Raw genomic sequence first — 19,016 nt, 5'->3', positions numbered from 1 at the left:
AGCTAACAACTCTAAAAAATAATCCAATTTATTAGGCCTACTTCGAGCGCTTCCTGTCGTGAAAATCGAATAAGTCAATGGTTGCTATTAATCAATGGGGCACTATTGCACTATTGATTGAAAACAAACAAGCAGTCAAGCACCCACTTAGATGTGAACCGTAATGAATGACCAAAAATAATAGTCGATTATTATTTTATTGCCAGTCGTTTGACATCATAGTCGGATGTATTTAATTAGGATTATTTTTATTTATTGAATTTTAAAAATCTATCGTGCACCGATTACGCGCGATTGCGCAAAAACAGCGGCGACAAAACCGCGGATCGATAAAACTGCCTTGGCATATTGACCTCCAGCATCCAGGCATTCATCCAAATTATTCGAGTGACTAAATAGACGCAAAACTATATTAAGCTTAGTAAAATTACCCAATCTATATTTGATACAGACATCAACAGACTGAAGGTTAAAAGTTTGAAATTTCTATAGCGATTGCAAGCGTATTTTAATTTGGCAAGGACATACCAAAATATATAAGCAACCGCAAATAAGAGCAAATTGCATATCTCGATGTGCCGTAATCCAGCCAGAAATTCCTCTGTTGATGGTATATTGCCGAAACACCTTTGAATCTAAATTCAGAACAGGTATAGGACGGTATAGGAGGAGATTTTATTTCATGGGATTATTGTGTAATTGAGTCAATTCAATCTCTCCATAAATAAGAAGTGGGGCAAAGGCTAACTGGGCATTCATTTGCTGCCATTCTGCCACCATCCACCTCCTTTCCCTTCAGTCCATCAAATTAAATGGAAAAGGTAGGGGGCTATGACATTTTATTTATTCATTTGATTGTAAAATCTTATCTTATTCCTGTTATATAAATGCCCAGAAGTGTTGCTCTTCCGTCGCGAGGCTTTTGACAGTGACGGCCGTTATCTTGATTTGCATCGACGCCAAACCGGATCCCCGGCCTGCCGACCACCAAGTTGGGAGCGTCTGGCCACCTAACGTAACGCGTCTTAATTGTTCATTTATTATTTCTCGTGTGTTCATCCAAGCGCGGGAAAATGAGACTGTGAAAACCCAAACGCCATCAGTTTTTCACATTTTAGGTGATGATTATGACGTCAAACGTCAAGCGGAGTGAAGACGCCCCGGCACCAAAAGTTTTTGAACCCGCAGGCGAAGTAAGCGTCTCAACACCTGATGACGTCATTTTCACACCGACATCGGACGACGACGCCGTAACGGAGAGCATCCAAACAGACGCTGTCGACGCCCAATTGGCCTCACCAGTGGACCCCATCAAAGCCAATGACGTCATCACCGAAAGCGTCCCGACGACTGATGAACCGATTCTCCCATTAATTGCGGATGTCAAATCAACAGCAACTCTGGACGAAATAATTATTACGCCATCTGTTATTCAAAGCGACGATGGCGTCAGTGTTAACAGCACCGCGGAAATCCGAGCTGATCAAATCGGCAATTGCGTTTTCAATTTGGCCGTCCCCAATAGGAATATCCCGTCCGTCACCTACAGCACCAATTGCGACTTTTGCAATCACGACATGTACACGCTGACGTGCATCCCCAACGCCTTCGCTTGCGCTTCTCTTTGCGCCGGAGACCGACGCTGCAGCCATTTCACCTACGTCGCCAATCTGCTCGGCGGGACTTGCCGTTTAAAGAGCGCCCCAGGCTCGGGAGGCTCGTGGGCCTCCCGCATCCAGGCCCCCTCGCCTTACGTCTGCGGGTACATCGGGAGAAGAGCCTTCCAGAATGTCCTACTTGGCCTCTGTCTTGCATTGGAAATTAACGTCAACATTGAATAAATCATCGACATCTTATCAATTGGCTAATTTTGTAATTTGTCATTTTTATTGAAATTAACACTTTTAATTAAAATTAAATGATTGATTGATAAAGATTATTGATATATAACTTCTGTGTTAATATTGAATTTGAATTTAACAGAACGATTACATAGTACAACTTACCAGCCACATATGAGGTTAGTTTAAAATAGTTCTCCATCGGCTGTTTTATTTTGAAGCGGGAAATTTGATTGCATAGATTAAATCGCTAGCCATGCGTATATGTAATCAGAGTAACTTAGACATTCAATTAGACTATGACTTGGGCTTACCATGAGAATTGCACGTGCTGGCATTTCGACCGATATGACGTCACGAAAAAAACTGGTTTTTCCCGAGGAAGATTAGAGCCGTTAATTTAATGAGATAATTTGAGCGCTGTTGCTACGGAGAATATAAATTTGTATTCAGTGAATAGCTGGGCGAAATAAGTTGCTCTACTTTTGCATATTAGTATTACATACGCACGGGCGCATCGCGCACACATTTTTCCAATGCGGAAGAAGGAAAAGAATGGAAACTTAAAGCGCGCGTAATTAAGACAGCACAAATAATAATCTGAAAGAGTTAAATAAACGTCAAAATGTTTTTTCCCACATCTGCCGCGGTATTATTCTCCCGCGCTTTATTATTCGTCGGTGGTATACTCTCGATCTGACATGTTGCTGCTATAAAAATTTAAAAAAAAAACCTAGCTAGAATTTGGGATACTAGTTTCTCTTTCCGCGTGTTGCCAAACAAACTAGTGAGCTAGAAACATTCGGACGGCCTGTTGTGTACAGCAATATCCGCGATTTCCAACCACCTGTTGAGCAATAGGTCGTTGAATACGTCTGATGCGCTACATTAGTAGATAACAAGACTGAAAAGATAACCTGGTTTCAAATTTTTGTGTTGAGTTCTAGTGTATGAAAACGAATTGATGAATTAGAAAATCCAAATTTCAATTTCTGTATAGATATGGTTTGGCATTCAAAATTCCCGCGCTTTCTGGAAGCGTTCAAAATTCGTAGTGAATCTTACCTATAATACATGGTCCAGCGCAATATTCTCTGTGGCTCGTTGGCCAGATGTTTTATAACTCTGAGTAGGAATCGGATGGAAGAAACGGTGTTGAAATAATATCTGTTTGGCGCTATCCCGTTGCTTTTGAATCAATTCCGCAACGAATTGGCAACTGAGCTAAATCAATTTGTTTCACACTACAAAATCGGAGTGAAGATAAACATTTTATTGATAACGGAGACTGTTGGGGGCTACAGACAATACTGTAACGAGCAATTAAAAATTTAAAACCAGGTTCGTGCTGTGGTAGTATAGACTACATGATTTTCCCGCTTTCCCTTGTATTGTTATCACCGCAAAGGACGCCATTAAAACATTTTCTATGTCCGTTTCTTTTTTTGTTTCTTTCTTGTTGAATAATTAGCCGGGATTTACCTGAATTCGTGGCTTATCCACAACAGCAACTGTAGGCTAAGCACAAGCTCAGCCTAGAAAAGGTTCCGCCGTATATTGCGCTGCTGCTATGTTGCGCAGGATTTGAGCGACAGCTGCTGCTGACACTGGGAGAGATTGTTATACATATTCATTTTTCAACAGAAGGTATAATATAGTATACTAAACGAGTCCAATGAGTATTCTCTTCCATCTTCTCCGACATCGTTCGGGTGAAATGTTGAGAATTGGTTCAACGCAATAAATTAGCGGTTATTGGCGTCGCTCGTTTCCTATATACCAGCCCGTACAATGCACGATAGACACTTCCATGGGGTACACACCAGTAGAGAGGACAGTTTCCGTCGATATGATAGGCCTATTAAGCGGACAAGTAAGTTAACATTTTCCCCCTTGGGCAATGTGTTGTTATTGTTCAACAGCACTGCTGTCGTCAAAACAAAAAATCATTCATTACGTGTTACCGAGCAACAGTCGAGTATATAAACGCTCCAATGGAGTCCTGACTAGTCACTCAGCCAACCATCTCCAGTGAGACAAGAACTTATTAACAGCAGTGGCGGTATAAAACAAATTAGATTTGAATCGAAACAAAAGTTTCTCCAGTGCGGATTATAGCCTACATCAGCACAGCCTACGCAATTTGGAAAGAAAAAAATGAAATCGATTCTCTTTTCAATAGTGATCCTGATGATGTGGATCGATCCTTCCGTCTGTATCTGGGGTAGGCCTAAAGCTAAATCCACACAGTGGCGGTATCCTACTTTCATGTAACTGCTACTCGGTGACAGCCTACTAACCAATTGATTGAAACTACTTCTCAATTCTTCTACCTTTTCTTACTCGCCCTACTAATTTTATTAGAAACCCCTATCCGGTGTTCAGCTTACTAAGAATAAACTAAACCACTTTAAATTCTTTCCTGCTTTTACTACCCACCCCTTACTTAAAAAGTTTTGGCCATTTCATTTACGGCATTGGTTGTAGGAGATTTCTACTGATATTATTCGGCACCAAGCTACTAAATTATGAATCCTACTTCCCAACCATTTCGATTTTATTTAACTTGGAAAGAAGACTTGATTTATTCGGGAATTGAACCCGGACCTTCTGTGTGGCAGTCTAGTGCCTTACAGGCACGCCACAGTGATATATACAAAAGTTACTATCCTAACGAATACTACTTATTTCTTGTAAGTTGTAACCTACTAAACCGCAATGACGATGTGAAACATACTTACAGTTTTGTATGTGACTAACGTACAACTGATTACTTTTTTCCGTCAAACTGCTAACCCTTCCTACTGAACTTTTTGAACTAGTGATCAAAGGTACTGAATTGTTCATACTACTTATAACAAAAGTACTAAATTTTTGTAAACTACTAGCTATAACCTACATTGCTTTTATTATTGATTACTTTTCAAAATCAAACTACTAACCCTACCCGAACATACTGAATTTTTCAGACTACTAACTAAATCTTTATAAACTGCTGGACCAACCTACTGAACACAACTATGCCTACTAACAGTTTCACTAGGAATAACATAAAAAGTAGGCAAATGAATTGTTAGTAGAGAATTTGTAGTTAAGCAAGTACAGTAAAATACTGAATTGCGTTTCAGTAGCATATTCGACCAAATTGAAGGGTACTGAAACTGTTAGGGGTGTGTAGGTACTGGAAATCGTTAAAATAAGCAGTTTAACGCGGCTGTGCAGCAGCAACAGCAAGGCCGTGATGAGTAGTGGTGAGATTCCGGCTGAGCACCGGTTGGGTAAGTCGTCGGACGACATGTTCGTGATGCTGGATGACCAGGCGGCGGAGTACGAAGGATCGATTGATGGCGGTGAAACGCTCATTTTCAACGGGACGACGGAAGAGGAGGAGCGATTGTTTAACAAATTTCCGCTCCACGTTTTCCTGAAGAAGAAGCACCCGTTCGTGACTCTGTCCACCATGACCAAGACGTCGACCGTCACGGCCGTCATCACCTCGTCGACGGTGGGACTTTGCGCCCAGCTGGTCAACGTCACCGGCCCTTGCCGGTTGCGCAAAGGGCTCTGGGTCGACGAGCCCATCGTCCTGTCGTTCGACGACGAAATGGACTCGATCGACGACACTCTATTATCGCCCAGCCAAACGTCAAAGTATATGACTTTAATTGTCCTGAAAGTTGTTCTAATTCTTTTGAATTTAATTTGAATGATTTAATTAATTTAATTACTTTAATTATTTATTTTAATGATTTAATTTAACTAATTTTAATGAATTAATTTAATTATTTCAATAATTTATTTTAATTATTTTATTTTATTTTAATTTCGATCATAAAAGGATGGAAACAACCGCAGTGCCGGAGCCCATCGCTCAGATTTCAGACGAAATTGCTGGCCGGAATGATGAGCCGCAAATGGACAACAATCGGCGGATATCCGTCCGGTCGGGATCGGTGATCCATTCGTCCAAGGACGACGAAGGATCGAGGGACGATTCCGAGGAAAATAATGAAGGTCGATTCGGATTTTTCGGATTGAAGAACAAATTGAAGAAGAAAGTCAAATTGGTGACGGTGGTGACGACGACGGCCGTGACCGTGACCAGCACTTCGACCTACTACAAAACGGTGAGCACCAAGTCGTTCTTCATTCAAGTCTGCACGCCGTCGCCGTTCCCGTTCAATGTCTGCGACGGCCGTAAGAAGCGACAAGTCGAAATCGAACTCGCCAATAACACCCAGCAGCAGCAGTCGCCAGCATCGCCATCGCCAATCAAAAGTCAAAACGAAATCATCATTGCCACAATCACGCCCTGATCTGGAAATTTATAGTTTGTCATTTATTGAATTAATTTATATCTATTTATTCACAATTCCTATATTTTTGTCCAGTTTGCTGCTCCAGATATTAATGTGTGAAATTTTAATAAACTCGGTTATCTGTCATATAAATTACATTGGCAAATTTCTTTAGTTAGGAAAATGTGTATTAATTATTAATAAACGATAACAATATTGAAAATTTTACTTTTGACTGTGAAGTGTGAACAACAAAGTTTAGATATTAATAAGAATTATTTTGTTGTGGGAATTTAAAAACAAAAATTAATCTAGTCGTTTTTAAATTAACATTCGGATTTCTTTAGTTGCAGCCCGGCAAATTGCGGGTGAAATCGCACCAGTTCAATTTAATGTCGAAAATCGTGGTGGTCGGACAGTTCTAAAAAAAAGTTAATTAATTATACGGTTAACTCTTATTTAAAAAAAAAATAAAAAAATAGGATTTGAATTATTAGCGAATAATTACCATAATGTAAGCGATTTCGTTGAAACAGTTGATGAAAGTCTTGCAATCATACGGATTGAGGTAATTGCCGTTCGCCAAAGATTTGCAGTAACTCGTCAGAGGATCCACTGGAGCGGGAGCTGGGGTAGTAATCTCTTCAGTGGTCGGGGCAGCAGTGGTGGTAGTGGTGGTAATCTCTTCGGTGGTCGTCGGGGCTTCTGTTGTTGTGGTTGTCTCCGGGATGATTGGTGGTACAACTTCTTCGCTCGAATCTTTTTCGCTGCTGGACGATTCGTTGCTCTCCTCAACGCTAGAGGGCCGCTGGTGATGCTCCTTCTTAGGCGGAATCTAATAAGAAATGATTACAAAAAAATGTTCACCTGTGATTCAAGATGGCATTTAATAGGAAGAAATACCTTGGCACTCGTTGCCAGCGCAACGAGCAAGAGGAAGCAGCAGAGAGTGGCGACGCGGAAGGCCATGATGCTGTACTAAAAGTTAACTTGAATTTATAACGTTCGGTGTATAGAAAGTGGAAAAAGGATCTGATGACTTTGACTAGTCCTGCTGACCCAATTTATACTCGCAACGAATGCCTGTAGTTTACTATTAGATAACGTGAAAACGTGTCAATTATACTGATGATATAGTGAGATGCATAGCGTTATTTCGTCAAGGTTGTTTTTCTACATCTGCGTAAATGATTATATGGGGCAATTTGATGATTTAATTCGGACGTCCGGTATCACATATGCGCAGCACGAAAGTCGGGCGATTTATTATCTTCGCTGGCGCATTTCGAGTATGTTGTCGATTGCGTCATATGTCACTATAGCTATTTAGCTAATAGGCGATGTTTATTAATCTGGCAGTTGAGTTCGAGTTTCATTGGTGGCAATGGGTACAAGTACTTTTCTTTGTCGGGTGACAAAGATAAGCAATCTGACGAAATGTTTTACCCGGTTTTTATGCTTAATATCCGTCAGAGAATTTTTAACGTGTCTAATCATTTTTTTTCCAGAGTTTTGCAAGCTTCGGGCTGGTCAGCCTTCGTATTCGGTCACGTTACAATTACACAATACACATACCAATAAAGAATTCAGCCTTTAATACTTCTAACGCAAAAGCGTTGGATTGACAATTAATTTAATTTAATGATTTTTAATTCTAAGAAAATTTGAAAAAAAACCCGGTCATAAATCTGAATTTGTTTATTTGGCAACCTTATGAATTATATATTTCTTTCGTCTGCTAGTTTGACTTTTTTAACTTACCAAGTTTTGTTTTGTCTTTGACTCTTTCTCTTTGTGTTGAAGCGATGGAAGCATGTGAGGAGACATTATCCAAAATGAAACTAGAATTCCGATTAAACTATAAGTGAAATAAAATAAAGTATAAAGTAGGCTAATAATATAAATTACCGTTTGAATCTTCTGTCTGGTGCAAACATGGACTCGAAGGTGGAATCAATTCTCCCCTCCAAAATATGATGAAATAAGATGATGCAGAATTGTGTTAATAGGTTAGTTAGTTAACAGGTTGAAGACTTGCGGTAATGGATTTTTAATTTTTTCAATTAGCACCCCAGGATTTCCATCATTCAACTCTATTGAAAGTCAAAATCCTTGATCGTCAAGGGTGTCTTTAAGGTAACAAATTCTAAATTCAATAAAGAAATTGCTACTTTAATTGATCAAGCTTGTTTTGCTAGCTAGTGTTCATCTTGTTCTGTGGTGGAGAAAATGTCATCAGGATTGTAACAGACCCATTCGCTGTCTCACTTAGTTTGTCATCTAGATGGGTGTGCAATTAAAGCTGAACATTATTGACTTAAGGTAAGTTATGTTACATATATAATCTTCATGAAAAACTCATTAAAAAAATTTGTGATTCTTATAGAATGCAGCTTAACTAAAGCTACAGATACCATCATCGGACAAGGATTTAAATTTCTTTTCAAAAATCTTTCTGTTTGCAGCCCAAGTTTATACCAAACATCTCGGTAAATGAATTCAACTCCATTGAAAGTCAAATCATGCTGCCAAGCTTCACCTGCAGCTCGTGAAGGAGTGTCAACTCCTCACAATTCTGTAGAACATGAAAAGGAAGATCTCATTTTCTGAAGTGGCAATAGCAAACCTTAGAAAAACAGTTGGAACACAGAAACCCAATGGATACATCAAGAACAACCCACCCACAAAGAAATTGAACTGAACCCCGAAGACCCTTTTTATTTTTACCTTAAATGCCCATTTCAAAAGTTTGCCTGAAATAGCAAGAATTCCAATTTGCAGTCTAACTCGCGACCAGCTAGTCTTACCATGTGTAAGTTTAATTGTCATGTCACTGATTTAGAATCGCTTGTTAATTCTTTATTTCGCCATTTAGGCAGGGGCCGAGAGGATGCGGCCCGTAGTCTCGAACATCGAAAGGACGTCGACGACGGATCATCCTTTATCGTTGTTGTTATGAAGTTTTTGTTAGTTAACCCGTTGGCTACCATTTTTTCTTCCTCGTGTGAGCTCTTGCTCTTCACTGTGGTCGAGACGCCCACCCCCCTAAATCCATAAGTTCAATATTTTGCCCGAAATAGCAGGAATTCCAATAGTTTGTCTAAAATAGCAAGAACGAATTCCAATTTTGCCTGAAATAGCAAGAATTCCAATCTCCAGTCTACGCGGAATCGTTTACCAAACTGTAAAACCGCAAAAAAGCAAAGTTAACTCCGTTTTGTTAGTTAACCTGTTGGCTGCCAATTTTTCCTCCTCATGTGAGCTTTTTCATTTGATGGAGAGCCGACCGATAAATAGTCGACCCCCACCAAAATTCACTCTCGGTGGTCATGCCTATGCTCCTTAGTCCGTAGACCAAGACGGAAGTTAGTTCCTATTTTTTTAAAACTATAATCCTAAATACTGAGGAAACACTCTTTCATGTCTCGATTTTTACAGACACTCTCGCTTACATTATATCCTTTAAAAACCCACCGATCCCAGTTATCCCCTTTGCGTTGAAACATCACTTAAAAATTAAAATTTTTAAAAAAAGGTGCATTATGATGGAATCAATTGTCGTTTGATGTCCTTTGTTTTTAAACATGAACTCGTTCAGTTTCAAAAATTTCTGATGTCAGAAGTTGAGGTAAACCACGGTATTTAACCAGCCATCACATTCAAAATATGCTGATTGCTTATTCAGTTTTGTTTCTTATTTCCCCTGGTCCGTAGTGAGTTGCTGCTACTCACTACGGTGTACTTCGTCAATTTTCCCATCATAAAAATGACAAAGGTAATTGCTTGAATTCCTTAAGGTTACTGAATGTAATTTTTGATGCGTGAATTTACAAGTAATCTAGCCTATAATTTCCTTTCGGACCGTAACTGCTGCAACATTTTACCAAAATGTCGTCTCTTGCTATGCTGCAACATTTTGTCGAAATGTCGTCTATTTGCCATGCTAGCTGTATCAGCTGTACGTCTCAATTTTTCCCGATTGGTGCTCTTCAAACACCATCAACATGTTGGTTTGTTCTCATTTGAACTACCCCATTAAAAGTCCTCATTGTTGAATCCATTTTCTTGAAAGGGATAAATCCTACAACAAATTGGTTCTCCCCACCACGTCTTTTTCGGAGGCCTTTTTTTATTTTAAAAATTGCTTGCCCCTGTGGTATATTTTTTCACGAGAACTTTGGTTTTAAGTCTTTACCCAGTTTTTCAGTAAAAATCTAATTTTTAGATTTGTCAGCCAAACTGATTTGGTTTTCGAACGTTAGACTGGAGCAGTCCAGTTTTTGCCGCCATGTTCCATTTGTGCTGATTGAACGAAGTACCGTTCTTTATTGTGAACCCGTTAAAATTAGTTAGCGTCAATGACGCTCGGTTTACATCACGACAGTAATTGATCAAATGGCACCGTAAGTTGTAGGTTCCATTTGATCAACTACAGGACAAAATGTAAAAGAACGAGGGCTCAGCCTACAGTCCATAGTTGGCCAAGAGAATTTCCGTGTGACTCTCTCGACCAACTGCGGAGAGTTGACTGACGATGGAACGTTGGATGGCCAGCCTTTTAAATGAAATATGAAGGCCATCAACTTAAAAAAGGGCAATCTCAAGGTCTTTTAACCTGTGGTAGAAAACTATTCAAGGTAGAAGTGGCGTTGATAGATATTTCAAGGTAAGCTGGGGGATGTAAAGAAATCCAGGGGGACAGTATTGTAAAGTGATTTTTAATCTCTCGTATTTTCATATTCATCTATATGGACCTGTGACCTAGAAGTTAAAACAAGACAGGGTTTTTATTATTGGTGATGCCTGCTTAGCCCATTCTTTTTCTTTTACTTAGAGGTATTTCCTTTTAGTACCTTATCATTAAAATATATCTACAGAATCTAAAAGTGAACTTCAGCTTAGTATTTGCCAAAAAAAAAAACAGAACTTGCAAATGTTTACTAAAACACAATTGAAATCAGCGCCAATTGTTGGAACTAAATCCGTAATTAGAACGTTGATTGATTTTTCCGTTAGGTGGCTTCATTCCCACAGCTGATTTAGCCTTGATCAAATCGAACACGTCACTATGATTGATGTTATCAAAGTATGGGTTTTTACTTTTTATTTAAGCATCACTTCTTAAACTCATAATCATTAAGTGGGATTATTTGTTGAATTTGAGCTTGTGGTAATAGTTGAAGCACCTCTTTGCATTAGAGCACGCTTTTTGTTGTACAAGATGTGAAAACTACATGAAGCAATGTGTGACAGGAGATTAGGAAGAGGGGGTTATTCTATGGAATAAGAGTTATTAGCAACATCAATTACAATTCAAGTAAAATGGAGCAGAAAATATTGTTGATGTACTTATAAATCTTCTGGCTTTTTTCTTTTGCAAAGACAAGTTTTAAGAGCTCTTGAAAAAGTTCTGATTTCGTTGAAATTTTCTGAAATCTTTCCTTTATATTTCAAAGTAGTAACTAACCCTTATAATAAGTATTGGTTTGACTTCATTGTAGTAAAGTTTACATCTCCCCATAGGAATACCAAAGGCTTAACGAGGAATCAGGATGATAACAAAATTGGTTTCTGAATGGAGGTTATTTCGAAAGGGGAGAGCCCAATAATGGACTACCACTAAACATGCATTCACTGCTAATTTACAATCCAGTAAGTTTGTATATCATGAATTCTTGTCTTATAAATTTAGCACATATGAATTTAAAGGATTCTAACTTTTATGCTAGATTCCATCAACACACTTGGAGATCGAGCTATGTTTGCAAATGTTTTATATTGACATTTATTTATCAAAGATGAGTAACTGGAATGTTTGCAGTAGCTTTTAGATGGCAAGGGACCTGGTTTAAAGTAAGAAATCTTTGAGTTAAAAACAATCAACCATTTGTATCATTTTCCACATCTTCCATCTTAGGCAGTCGGCAGCCTCTTCATCTTGTCTCCTCCAGAGACTCCTTCGCGATTTCCTTGGAGAAAAATCAGGGTGATCAAGTCCACTATGTCTGTCGTGGAAATGCAGACCAAAAGAGGAGTGCAATCAACTTGTAAAAGCCGGAATATCCAATAATGTTAAACTCTGGTAAAGTTGAACTTGAAACGAGTGTAATATTTTCATATCTGTTATTCTTTGAGCACACTATACTTTCCGCGATAGTGCAACCCGTTATAAGATTAATTACTTAAAGTAAAAACAATAGTATTTATTCTGTCAGTCTGCACAAATGTAAATTTGTTGGGTTTGGGGCGAAACAACATGTAGAGATATTTTAATTTATTTGAGATACAATTAAACAAGGTGGATAGTTTCTGCAGGGGTATTTCTGATGGAGTATTCTTTCAGGCTATGTGTGGGCGTGTCACATGGCATAGTTACCGATTGCATTGTCTCTAGGCAACTTTGATCTAAATCTAATCTTATTACAGCTCTTGAAACATTTGGAAAGAAGTTAGAACACGGAAATAAGGTTGATTTTAAAGAATTCAATTGTTAATGAAAAATAACATGCGCAGATGACCAGCCATGTCGCAAACCGGCCCCCTCCCCCCTCAGTGAGAAATTTTTACTCGTTTCTTCCTTATTTTTTAGAAGTTGTCCCTAACGTAAAAATTGCCAATGAATGAGTTCTTTTTCTGAGTTCCTTGCATCTTTTAGAGTTTCTGTTTTTCTGTTTTAGGTGAACAGCATTCGCTTGATTGAACGGATAGCAGGCGACTCTTCTACTTTACCTTTCCTCGTAATCCCCGCTCCTCTGTCCTCGTGTACATTCATGTGAGTGTGAATGTATTCACGATGGCGTCCTTCCACTCCTGTTTGTTTGTTTTCTTTGGACCCACCTTCATCTCTGCGGATGGAGCACCTATGTCGGGCGGGAATTCCCTGGCTTCAAGGTATAGGGCCTAACTAAAATTCCTACAATTTTTGCTGGTTTCTTAATTGTTGGGGACAGTAGCAGATATCCGTTAAACTGGAAGAATTTGACCATTTTGATTTTGAAGTAGCATAAGGGAAACTGTTATTTTTTGTGCTGTGGGCCGCAGCGCAGATGACGTAGTGTTGAGCCAGCCACTGTTTTATCTTTAATATCTTTAGGGTTTGTTTTTTAAGTTGCGTGTTACCTTGCAAGTATCAACTGAGTCTTGCGGTAGCAGATAATAAGCGGGCAAGTGGTTTTTCAATACTGGCGCATACCGAACTTCCAAATTATGAATGTGAAAAACAAAAATACTTATGATGAATTGGGCACCCGTTCTAGTCCTTCTCTTTAGTTTATAAACGACTGATCATACGTTGCGGACTTTTTCATATGGCACAAGATATCGATGTAATTTTAATCAACTTCAAATATGAGGAAACTGAATTATTTAAAAAAACACTGAATATTTTATTTTGGTAAATTTTTATTTAAAAGAAAATATACAGCGAGATACAAAAAAAACATACTTTAGAACAATTGGAGAAAACAGTTGATGCATAGTCTGTCTTGTATTAGGTTTCTAGCAGCAACACTTATGTTAATGGCAATAACTCGGTTGACAGACATAGGTGGTGACGCTGAATGGATGTTCATTTGAGACTTACCTTCTATACCTCGACTTGACTGGAAGATGAGGGAAATGTTTCTGCAACCGGAATGTGTCGTCGACATATTGATATTAACCAATTGCTGGTTGCAGTTGAATTAAATTGTCAATTTCTCCGTTAGTTGTGGATCATTCTGTACGTTGTTTGCAACGTATTATTACGAAACAGCACCGTATGGCATGAAAACGACACCGCTATAGCTCAATATTGCACTGCCGAAATCCTTAAATAGTGTTAGCAATGATTTATTTTTAAATTTAATTTTTGTATAAATAATATGTTGGAAACAGTTTTCAGAAAGATTTTTTTTATTTGCGGGAATAATTCAAGTAATTAAATAGCTCTTCCGTGTATAAGGTTTAAATGTTTTTTTTTGTGTGTGTTGGTTTGTTTTTTAAATTTAGTCCACCTGGACGAGGTGTCCATCCGTCCATTAAATTGGTTAAGAAGAATGCAGTCCAGCCAGTTGATTAGGTCGGGAAATTAAGTCAGCGGTGGCCCACATCTTTCTAGGGCATACGAATCGGAAGTGTAATCCCATCCCGGCCATCCTTCAAGAAGCTGGTATGTATCAAACATTTTTCTTATCTGTTTTATCTAATAACCTTTTGATTTATTCGACAGGTTTAACCGATTAGAAAGTGAATCCAGATTTTCAGCCAGTGCAGAAAAGGCTATACGTCAAATTTTGCACCAACTCGCAACCAAACTCCAACACGATCTGGTGCAGCCTGTCTTGCTCTCCTAGGAGTTACACACCTTATGTAACAGATACTGATTGGAATGGATAGCTGTCTTGTCAACCAGGTAGGTCACAGAACTGTAAACCCCCAAGTCATCGCGGCCGAGACCCCCTCCCCCTTTAATCCCCAACCCAATGTTTTGCCTGAAATAGCAAGAATTCCAATTTTGCCTGAAATAGCAAGAATTCCAATCTCAAGTCTACGCGGGACCGTTTACCAAACTGCAAATCCGCAAAAAAACCAAGTTAACTCAGTTTTGTTAGTTAACCTGTTGGCTGCCAATTTTTCCTCCTCATGTGAGCTTTTTCATTTGATGGAGAGCAGACCGATAATTAGTCGACCCCCACCAAAATTCACTCCCGGCGGTCATGCCTATTTTCCTTTGTCCGTAGACCAAGACGGAAGTTAGTTCCTATTTTTTTTTTAAACTATAATCCTAATACTGAGGAAATACCCTTTCGTGTATCGATTTTTACAGACGCTCTCGCTTATATTATACCCTTTTAAAATCCCGCCGATCCCAGTTATCCCATTAGCGTTAAAGCATCATTTTCGAATTAAACTTAAAAAAAGGTGCATTATGATAGAATCAATAATTGTCGTTTGATGTCCTCTGTTTTCAAACATGGACTCGTTGAGTTTCAAAAATTTTTGTTGCCAGAAGTTGAGGTAAACCACGGTATTTAACCAGCCATCACATTCAAAATATGCTGATTGCTTATTCAGTTTTGTTTCTTATTTCCCCTGCTCCGTAGTGAGTTGCTGCTACTCACTACGGTGTACTTCGACAATTTTTCTATCATAAAATTGGTAAAAGTAATTGCTTAATTCCTTAAGGTTTCTGAATGTAATTTTTGATGCGTGAATTTACAAGTAATCTAGCCTATAATTTCCTTTCGGACCGTAACTGCTGTACATTTTACCAAAATGTCGTATCTTGCTATGCTGCAACATTTTGTCGAAATGTCGTCTATTTGCCATGCTAGCTGTATCAGCTGTACGTCTCAATTTTTCCCGATTGGTGTTCTTCAAACACCATCAACATGTTGGTTTGGTCTCATTTTAACTTCCCCATTAAAAGTCCCCATTGTTGAATCCATTTTCTTGAAAGGGATAAATCCTACAACAAATTGGTTCTTCCCGCCCCTACAGAAGTATAGGAGTAATTCAGAAGAGTTTTTCCTCTTCAATCTAGATTCAGATTTTGTGCATCAGACTGATTTAGTTTTGGTGATGAAATATTGTTGCTACTCGTGGTTGAGTCGATTAAAAAAAGTTGTGGCTTTCCTTTCTCAACCATGACGAGATCTCCTTCTGGATATTTTTCAAGACATCATTAGCTGATCGTCAAACGTAATTTTTTTTGTGTGTGTTCTGTGGAAAAATGCAGAACCGTTTTCGAGGGTTAATCGTCGAATTTTCGACTGGAGTAGTCCAGTTTTTGCCGCCATGTTCCATTTTTTTCTACTCAAACACAATCAACATGTTGGTTTGTTCTCATTTTAAATTAAATTCCCACCATCCCTTTTATCCCCTTACTTTTTGCTTAGCCAACCAGCATAATTTATTGTTACACACATCTCTGTATTCTATTTTTGCTGGGTGCTCCCTGACCCGCCTCATTTAAACACGTCTTGGAAGGTCATGAGACTAACCAGGAATCCTACTATTTCTACAATCTCAATATAGGGTGTACCGTTAACCACATATTTTTAGGTTTAGTGCTACTACACTAAAGCTCCGAAATACTACACCACTCAGGGTCCTCAAAAGCACAAAGTGCAGTTCTTGATTTTTAGAACTCCTACTGGTAACACTTAAATATAAATTTTTCCACAGCTTATGATTAGAAAGATATGTTTGAAAAATTTTGAAAACAATTCCCCTTTTGTATCCCCCCCTACCCCGTCTTGTATTGAAAATCTTCGTGGTATCTTTACCACTGTCCTGCTTTTGTGCTCGAGTTATTCGCTCTCAGCGACTGCTGTACAGGATTTCATTCCTGATTTAGATATTGTCAACTGACGCTCGGTTTACATCACGACAGTAATTGATCAAATGGCACCGTAAGTTGTAGATTCCATTTGATCAACTACAGGACAAAATGTAAAAGAACAAGGCCCAGCCTACAGTCCATAGTTGGACAAGAGAATTTCTGTGTTACTCTCTCGACCAACTACGGAGAGTAGACTGACGATGGAACGTTGGATGGCCAGCCTTTTAAATGAAATATGAAGGCCATCAACTTGTAAAAAAGGGTAATCTCAAGGTCTTTTGAGAGTTGACAGTAGATGATTCAAGGTAAAAGATGTGGATAGTGGAAATTTCAAGGTAAGCTAGGGGAGATAATGTATTCCAGGGGGACAACAGGGTTATTAAATGCTTTTTCAATTTAGTTTAGTTAAAAGTTCAATTTCTAGTAAAATTAGACAGGATTTAACTGTTTTCTTTATCATGTTATTTATTTTTTTTTAATTCCATGAAATGTCTACAAAATCCACAACTCGCTTATTAGTTAATTTTTGGCCATTAAAGAATAAGAAGAAATTGTAAATGTTTATTTACTAAACCAAAATTGAAATCAGCGCTTAACTGAAATTGTGATTAGACTAGATCGTTGATAGCATGTCCGTCAGGTGGCTTCATTGAGAGGAGTAACAGCTGATTCTTCCAGTGTCATGAGACGGTGAGACTTTAGAGCCATGACAACCATCTTTTTTTCCAGACTCATCTGTGAAGTTCGAAATTAGGAGTTTCTTTTTAATTTTTATTGAAAATCATGTCTTGAACTCGTTATTATCAAATGGAAGTGCTAATGAATTTCAGCTTTAACAGTATGTGTATTCTCTTCGCATTACAACGCATTTTGGTTTACAACATTATTGGACAGTTGAAACTGAATGTGGCCATGTGGAACAGAAGAAGAATAGAGCTAGTTATTGCGAGCCATCTCCATCAGGGCTTTGAGCATTAAATTTTATGAAGATGGCATAGGGCTTATAATTGACTTTTGAAATGCTAAGATAAGTTCTTAGTGCATTACACAAAAGTACTAAAATTGTTCACCATCAAATTGTTCACACCATATTCTGCGATATTCTGAAGACTTTGATAAATTTGTTTTGCTATGCTTGTAATGGTTCTATAAAGTTACAGTTATAATGTTGATTGCGTTGTGGTAAATGTTACATTTTTCCCTAATAGGTACATCAAAGGTGTTAGCTATACCAGGAATGAAGATGACTACAACCACTTGTGGACAGCCACTTAACATGGTTTCATCACTTATTTGCAGTTGGTTGGTGGTTGCACTAATCAGTAAGTATGCTTATTCCATTTCTTTTAAACCAGTCAACATAGTAATCTAAATGCTTTCTAAGTTCTATGCTAGTTCCAATCAACATTAGTTTGACACATTTGAAAACATTATGAAATAAAATTGTACTTCCAAAAAAAGAGAAGTTAATGTTTCTAGTACAACAAACATCATCATGCAGAAATGTTAGGGCATCATGTTAGAAAACCCCAAGTAAAAATGAGTAATTTTAATGATTTTATTCTTAACATTTTCCACTTCAATACTCAATAGGACGTCCTTGTCATCGCGTCTACTCCAGAGACTCCTTCGCGATTTCCCGGAGAAAGATCAGAAGGCCACCGGGCTGTTGTGGAAATGCAGACCGAGAGAGGAGTGCAACCAACTAGAATGTAAGGTCCGGTATAGTTGAATTTGAAACAAGATTTTAAAATTTTCTTTATTCACTTGAGCTTGCATCTATAGTGAAACCCTATATACTAATTTAAGTCGGCACAAGGAAAAGCGCTAGTGTTAGTTGTGGTAAGAGCGAAACATCATTAAGAGAAAGGTATACAATTAAAGAAGGCATGTCATTCCTTATGTTTTCTATTTCTGATGCCGTCTTCCAGACCAGCTATCACACACTCTAGCATTGCATTTGTTTGATGGAAAATTCACTTTAAAATCCAGCAAAGAGTTATCCGGATACGTATTCCGCGCCACTTATCTTAGAACATAATCTTTTTCATGTTCCTTTTCCGACTGCCTCTATCAAAAAATCTTTTACGTTTAGACATTTAAAATGAAAACAATTTGCCCTCCTGCGTCACGCTCATTGTACAACTGTGGAGCTTTTACAGTCACACGATTTATTAGGAAGACTCATGTAGTACAATGGAGGAAATTATCAAAATCCTCACTAGATAGCACAGACCGTTGTTTAACCGCTGAAGTGGTGTCGATTGATTGTCAAACACAGACAATTTCCCTTGTTAAAAATTATTGCATTTGCCAGTCTTTTATTTCTTATTAATAATAATTATACGTTCGTTTTTCAGATCGGACCTACGCGAATGGAGCAAGGTTATCTGCCAGTATTCGACCCAAGAGAAGAGGAAAATTGCATCGCCAATGCCGTTCAAGTCATCAAGAGGTTAGTCATTACGATTTTTAGCATGTGAGTTTATGCTGAGGCACACTAGCGCGATTATGCTTTTACCATTAGACTAAAAAAGGTTTTTTGAACGATAA

At 38.4% G+C, this 19,016-nt stretch overlaps 3 protein-coding genes and 1 long non-coding RNA gene across 5 annotated transcripts; 3 read left to right on the top strand and 1 right to left on the bottom strand.

The window, feature by feature from the left end:
* The first annotated feature begins 736 nt into the window (after window positions 1-736).
* On the top strand, window positions 737-2,027 carry LOC124196960. 2 transcript variants are annotated; one of them, XM_046592215.1, is made up of 3 exons: window positions 737-821; window positions 896-1,015; window positions 1,119-2,027. In XM_046592215.1, the coding sequence occupies exons 1-3, from the start codon at window positions 813-815 to the stop codon at window positions 1,839-1,841; spliced, it is 852 nt and encodes a 283-aa protein (XP_046448171.1). In that variant the 5' UTR covers window positions 737-812; the 3' UTR covers window positions 1,842-2,027. The 2 variants fall into 2 exon arrangements, with proteins under 2 accessions (XP_046448171.1, XP_046448172.1); XM_046592216.1 differs by having other exon boundaries at window positions 758-821; window positions 899-1,015; window positions 1,119-1,859.
* A 3,018-nt stretch (window positions 2,028-5,045) lies between these two features.
* LOC124196958 lies at window positions 5,046-6,292 on the top strand. Its single transcript, XM_046592213.1, has 2 exons — window positions 5,046-5,492; window positions 5,680-6,292. The coding sequence occupies exons 1-2, from the start codon at window positions 5,083-5,085 to the stop codon at window positions 6,155-6,157; spliced, it is 888 nt and encodes a 295-aa protein (XP_046448169.1). The 5' UTR covers window positions 5,046-5,082; the 3' UTR covers window positions 6,158-6,292.
* Window positions 6,293-6,347: 55 nt separating this feature from the next.
* Window positions 6,348-7,188, bottom strand: LOC124196959 (endochitinase-like). Its single transcript, XM_046592214.1, has 3 exons — window positions 7,043-7,188; window positions 6,648-6,974; window positions 6,348-6,560 (listed from the first exon to the last, which is right to left on the bottom strand). The coding sequence occupies exons 1-3, from the start codon at window positions 7,106-7,108 to the stop codon at window positions 6,483-6,485; spliced, it is 471 nt and encodes a 156-aa protein (XP_046448170.1). The 5' UTR covers window positions 7,109-7,188; the 3' UTR covers window positions 6,348-6,482.
* A 684-nt stretch (window positions 7,189-7,872) lies between these two features.
* LOC124196956 lies at window positions 7,873-19,016 on the top strand. Its single transcript, XR_006875891.1, has 14 exons — window positions 7,873-8,148; window positions 8,207-8,275; window positions 8,338-8,461; window positions 8,526-8,951; window positions 9,015-10,975; window positions 11,663-11,791; window positions 11,869-11,992; window positions 12,057-12,221; window positions 12,817-13,030; window positions 14,129-14,288; window positions 14,349-14,531; window positions 17,672-17,785; window positions 18,057-18,175; window positions 18,824-19,016. It is a non-coding gene; the product is annotated as an uncharacterized LOC124196956 (long non-coding RNA).

The sequence above is a fragment of the Daphnia pulex genome, chromosome 7 (genome assembly GCF_021134715.1).
Source record: "Daphnia pulex isolate KAP4 chromosome 7, ASM2113471v1".
Taxonomy (NCBI): Eukaryota; Metazoa; Arthropoda; class Branchiopoda; order Diplostraca; family Daphniidae; genus Daphnia; species Daphnia pulex.
The sequence above is the reverse complement of the archived record's forward strand: the minus strand, read 5'-3'. Positions and strand labels throughout refer to the sequence as shown.

Coding starts and splice junctions, on each gene's coding strand:
- LOC124196959 (XM_046592214.1), bottom strand. CDS start 7,108: ATGGCCTTCCGCGTCGCCACTCTCTGCTGCTTCCTCTTGCTCGTTGCG. Junction 6,975..7,042: donor CGCTGGCAACGAGTGCCAAG/GTATTTCTTCCT, acceptor ATTTCTTATTAG/ATTCCGCCTAAGAAGGAGCA. Junction 6,561..6,647: donor ACGAAATCGCTTACATTATG/GTAATTATTCGC, acceptor ACTTTTTTTTAG/AACTGTCCGACCACCACGAT.
- LOC124196958 (XM_046592213.1), top strand. CDS start 5,083: ATGAGTAGTGGTGAGATTCCGGCTGAGCACCGGTTGGGTAAGTCGTCG. Junction 5,493..5,679: donor TCGCCCAGCCAAACGTCAAA/GTATATGACTTT, acceptor CGATCATAAAAG/GATGGAAACAACCGCAGTGC.
- LOC124196960 (XM_046592215.1), top strand. Junction 1,016..1,118: donor GGAGCGTCTGGCCACCTAAC/GTAACGCGTCTT, acceptor TTCACATTTTAG/GTGATGATTATGACGTCAAA.